Source organism: Nothoprocta perdicaria, unplaced genomic scaffold (genome assembly GCF_003342845.1).
Source record: "Nothoprocta perdicaria isolate Ctin4 unplaced genomic scaffold, notPer1 scaffold_26, whole genome shotgun sequence".
In the NCBI taxonomy this organism is placed as follows: domain Eukaryota; kingdom Metazoa; phylum Chordata; class Aves; order Tinamiformes; family Tinamidae; genus Nothoprocta; species Nothoprocta perdicaria.
In genome coordinates this window covers 5,998,472-6,003,926 of record NW_020455488.1, presented here as the reverse complement: position 1 = coordinate 6,003,926, position 5,455 = coordinate 5,998,472, and the positions used below count along the sequence as shown (strand labels likewise).

The window sequence follows — 5,455 nt, the reverse complement described above, 5'->3', positions numbered from 1 at the left end:
GAGCGCAGAGATGGGGCAATGTCTGTGCTGGCAGTGAGAGGGCTGGAGCCTGAAGGGCCGTGTCCAAATCCAGCACCTGCAGGCTGCTTCCCCAGGACAGGCAGCCCTTCTGGCACAAGCTAGTGGGAACACACGAGCTTGCTTGGGGGTCCACAGAATCCCTGTCCTGTGCTGTACTCATTTAAACCACTGGATTGCAGCGCGTTTGCGCTTGTTTGGAAGAACAAATGCCATCTCTGTAATCCAGCAGGGTCAGCGCCTGTGAGTGCAGGGCAGGGCCAGCGGCGCAGGCAGCGCCAGCCCACTGCTCTCCTCCCCATTGCGGCTCCGGGGCTTTGCCTTCAGCGTGTGGGAGATGCAGGCTTGGGCAGAACCTCTCCCTCAGCACCACGTAGCTGTAGGAGCAGCTGCTGCAGCCCGGAGCCCCAGCTCCCTCCTGGGGTGAGGAAGAAAAGCTAATGCACTAATGCTAGGTAGATCCACACATGAATGTTTCTCCATTTTAAACTTGAAGCAATTCTGGCTAAGAAGCAGTGGTAGCTTTGCAAGGTGCCTGCATCCTCCGGCAGGAGCATGGGGCTCCTGCACTGCAGCTTTATCCGATATCCATTCGCTCCCCACATCCTTAAAACTCCACTCGTTTTTTTAATCTTTTGTAGCAGTCTGTGCTGCCTTCAGCCTCTCTCTCTCTCTCTCTCTCTCTCTCTCTCTCTCTCTCTCTCTCTCTCTCTTTCTTTCTCTCTCTCCCCCTGCCCCCAAAAATAAAACTATGGGGAAAAAGACTTGTAAAATGCCACCTTTGTAAAGGTCTGACCCTGCTTAGCCTGCAGGCCCCATCAGAGCCAGAGGTAATACAACACCGTAGAAAAACATTAAACTCTGCTTTTGCTTGTTTCTGCATGTGGGCAACAATGTGTAATCTTCCTGTATGTAATAGGTTAAAAAAATATTTTAAACCTATAATTAAAGAAGTGAACGTCTTAACTGTATTGAAATGGCAACTTGTACTCCTAGCCTCCGCCTGTGCTGGCTGCTTTAAACCAGAGCCCTGATTCCTTTCTTCAGAATCATGTCTATTCAGCTCCTTGACTTCTGCTCCTCTGCCCCTTCTACCTGGATCACTGTAACCAAAACTGTCAAGGGAGGAGCCCAGCACAGTAATAATAAAGCCACATTCATTGCGAACAAGATCACTCAGCTGTTTTAAACTGTTGTTTGAGCGGGTGCACAGCGCAGGCCTGGGCAGGTGGCTGCAGCTCCTGCTCCCGCCTCCTTCCCCCCAGCGCCCAGGGGCCGCCCAGCTGGCAGCGGCTCCCTGCTCTGCGCCTCCCTGCTCTGGGACCCTGCGCTCTGCAGTGCAGCAGCAGCAGAGGCGGCCGTTTTACCAGGCCTTTGTACAAGGGAAACCTGCTCCACAGCTGCTGCGGAGGCTCCTGCTCCAGGAGCCCTCACTCACACTGTCAAGTGCGCAGCTCCCCGCCATCACCCCGGAGGGAGCAGCACCCAGCGCCGGCGCGTGGGAGGTGCCAGCTTTGGCAGGGGCAGCGCTCCCACCTACGCACATGCTGCCCGCACAGGCACCAGCCAAGCCTGGCAGCAGAGGCAGCTCCGCTTGCCCAGGGACCTGCTGCTGGAGCAGTGGAGCTGCCCCGTGCTCGCCCCCGGAGCAGGATGCGCTGCCTGGGCAGGGGAGCTGCCCTGCAGGCCGCTGCAGAGCCCCCGCGCGGGCACCCAAGCTCAGGGCTCCTGCTCTCACGGGGCCTCCTGGGGGGCCGCCCACGTGGGCCCCTTGCAGCACACAAGCAACCCCCTTCATGGTCCCAGCCTTCACGAGCCCAAGCCAACCACGAGCCCCCGGGACGACAGGACCAAGGTCCCGCCTGGCAGAGCCTTGCACTGGAGGACTGCTGCAGTTGGAGGGGCAGGAAACACTACCCTACTTGAAGTCTGAAGCTGTCAGCCAAGGGTGACCAGTGTGGGGAAGAGGACATGGCACACAGGCCACACAGGTCTGGGTCAAGCGAAAGGTGTCTAATGCTCTGTCCCAGCATTTTCACTGTACAGCAAATTTCATTGTACCATGCATACCTGCAGCCAGGCGCTCTTCCCCCTTACAGCCTCCGGGAGAGGAACTGGGCAGGCCCCGTGGCAGCACCTGTGCTGTACTGGAGCCCGTCCTGGGCTGGTGGCTGCGGCAGGATGGCCAGCAATGGGCAGCGCTGGTGCCCGCCCCTCCTCTCATTTGCAGGCTCTGGCTTGCACACGCTCTGGGGAAACTCAGCATCAAAGACAGACACAAGAGCCACAGCATCAGTTTACTGTGAACACACGTTATCATGACACAGCACAGAGATCTTTGGGCACAGCTTCATGGAAACAGATTCTAGCTACAGACAGACACACAGACTCATCCATAAATATGGGAGACACAGCCCTGGCCTGTACCCAGGAGGTGACAGCAACACCTGTGCCAATCCTGCCCTCAGGCTTGTGCTCATGAGTCAGTTACATAAATATGCATTAAATAATTTTCAGTTTATATACAATAAAGATTTTCTCCTTACTGGTTTCTAATAATCCTGATTTGCTCATATAGCAGTTTCTCTTATTTTTTGTCACCAAAGAGTTCAGAGCTTTATCGTGTCTGACTCCTGGGGACAAGAAAAACCCGTGTGATCCTCCCTGCTCAACTCAGACTAGACCCCCAGGTTGCTGCCTGTCCCAGCCCAGGTGGAAAGCATGCAAGGCCACTCCAAGGAGAGGTTTTCTTGTAACTGGAAGTCTTGAACCTGATCACTGCATTACTCTCCTTCCCCCATCCTTTCAGACTTCCTTCTGCTTCTCCCACGCTTCTGGCCAAGGGCTCTCTGGCTCTGTTTTTGGCAATCAACAGGGGATGGAGAGGTGGAGAAAAGGAGGAAGAAGCAGAGAGGAGTTTGGTGGTTATGGTGAAGCCCAGGTCCTTTGGGCAAGGATCTGAAGGCTGCAGAACAGGATTTCCAGGGAGCAATCACCCCCTTTTGCCTCGTCACACCAGAAGCCTTGGCCCTCCCGTCCCCAGGCGCCGCTGCCCTGGCAAGCACTCAGCTCTGGAACACGTGCGCGGAAGCAGCTCCCCGTCACTGCTCCATGGAGGTGCTAGACCAGCACAAAGACTGCAAGTGCTGCCAGCTTAACGTGGCACATGGGAGTTGTCACTTGCCAGACAGCAGAGAGCTGGCTCGCATGGGAGTGGAGCAGACTCCCCAGCACCTCAGAGTCCTGGGCCTGGGGACATGGCTTCCTCTGCGCTACGGACAGCCAGCCGCACGACGCACTGTGCAGGAAGCTGGGTCGACTCCAGGTGAGAAGAGCCGGCCGCCAACGCACTGCCCCGCGAGCCGCTAGTTCTGCTCATCCTGCTGGCGCAGTGGCTGCAGCTCCTCCACGCTCGTCTCGGGAAGCAGTAGCTGCTCCTGGTCCAACAGAGCACTGTCCCCAAGTGACTCCTTGCCCACAGGCTCTGGCTCCAACACCTCTCCCAGCAGCTCTTCCTCACAGAGCACCAAAGTCTCCTCCCACAGCTCTGACTGATCCAGGTCCACCATTCCTCCTGGCCACTCACCTGGCTTCACTCTATCCTCAGTAGTCCTTACCTCAGACCCTCCCCTACATTCTGGCTCCCCTGCATTATTTAGATCTAACATTTCCCCAGGCCATTCTTCTGCATTCAGCTCCACAACACTCTTCTTCTTTGGGTCAGAGTTCTTGCCCGTCACCTCCATCTTGCATTGCTCCAGGGCAYCGCCTGACTCAGGACTCTTATTCCAGATCGGGGTCTCTGGGGCACTCGGCTCCCCGCTAGGCTTATCCATGGACAGCTCAGACATGCCTAGCTTCGAGTCAAGCACTCCGTCTGAGGGCTCTGCCTCCCCCTGGTCAGGGGACAGGTTATTCAGCTGCTCCTCGCTTTTTGGGGGGCTGATGGAAAGTTTCTCAATGAAGCTGAAACGAGCACAGCTGTCCAAAGAAGTTGGGGAGGACGGGCCTGCACTGGAGACAGTGCTGGAGGGACCACTGCTGTCTGCAAAGACGAAGAAAAATCTTAGACATTTAGGTAAAATTTTCACAACCCAAACCCTGTGTAGACCCAAACTGTCCCCAGTCCCACAACTCTCCAAGCAAGCAGGAAGGGTCATCTCCATTGGGTGCAATCTGGCAGGAGTGCACAGCTGCTGTTAGGTGTGTTCCTGGCAGCTCAGCTATCAAAAGCCAAAGGACAGATACCACACTTGCATCCTGTCACACACTGCTCTGTTGACATACAGCTAAGAGTGGTGCTGACAGCCTTATAGGGCAAAATGTGAAATCTGATGTAGGACTTTGGGCTGAAAAGCATTTTCTTTCATTTCCTCATTATTATGAGACACTGCCAGCTTCAGCCTTGCTCCCTTTGGTTTCTAAATGTTAAACAGTTCCTAAATGTTAAGTTAGAGTTGCCTTTGGAAGAAGTGGTGTTACCTCTCTGTTAAGGCATGCTCTTGCCTTACATTGCACAACAAGCTGGACTACAGAATAATCTAGGTTAAAACTAATCCAACAAAGGCAGAGGATTAAACATCTGTTTTCAGCCAGATCAGTTCCCTGACCTTGCTGTGTACGTGTACACTAGGTCTGGCACAAGTAAGGCAGCGCCAGAAGAAGGCGGCTGTTCTTTCAGTTGAAACCAGATCTGTGTTAAGCTATTTGCTGTGCAACTGTCTGCTAACCCTGTGCCCTGCAAATCCCTGTTAGGTCTTTGCAATCAACAGTCATCAACTCTGCAAGCTGGAAAATGAGACACGGAAGCTATTAAAAAAAAAGGACAGAAATGAAAAATCAAAGGACAGGCTGTCCTACATGGAGATCTGGCTGAGGCATCGACATGGTTGGACAGAAAGGGAAGACATTTCCACATGCCGAAACTAAGTTACCTGTGTGTCACCGAGATCCACAGAACTTGATATGAAAATGAAGTGCATTTAGTCCCTGCGTGTCTCAGCGCACAGTCGAGGATGAGGGACAACACCCATCCAACAAGAGATGCCCCAGCAATGTACAGTACTCTAAAACAAGCAGGGTTTGCATCTTTCTCTGGAAACTCTCCAGCACCGCAGATGTCTACTTTCTCCTTCATCTATTTCCCCTTTGCTTCCACCCTTTCCCAATCAGTTTCTGTTCCACCAAAAGCAGAGCCTAGAAGCCCTAAGAGCACCACAGACTGATTGTCACCATGCAGCACCCTCTATTCCCCCCCTCACCATTACATTCATTTCTGAACAGGAAAGGATCGCACTCACACCAAGGGGGTTTATCCAAACGCTGCCGCAGCGGGAAAGAGGATGATGACAGGACTCGCTGAGACATAAAGGGGTCTCCTGGTATCTGGCTGCCAATCATTGAATCATACAGAGCTAAAAAAAAAAAAAAAAAAAAA

At 53.7% G+C, this 5,455-nt stretch overlaps 1 protein-coding gene across 2 annotated transcripts in view; it reads right to left on the bottom strand.

Annotated features, from left to right (window-relative positions):
- Positions 1-2,344: 2,344 nt before the first annotated feature.
- The window catches only part of PPIP5K1 (diphosphoinositol pentakisphosphate kinase 1), a 45,330-nt gene continuing 42,219 nt past the window's right edge, over positions 2,345-5,455 (bottom strand). For both annotated transcript variants that reach the window (XM_026040518.1, XM_026040519.1), the window contains 2 exons: positions 5,319-5,432; positions 2,345-4,063 (listed from right to left, as the gene is read on the bottom strand). In XM_026040518.1, coding sequence (XP_025896303.1) covers positions 3,384-4,063; positions 5,319-5,432 — 794 coding nt within the window. In that variant the 3' untranslated portion in view covers positions 2,345-3,383. The remainder of the gene's footprint in view (positions 4,064-5,318; positions 5,433-5,455) is intronic.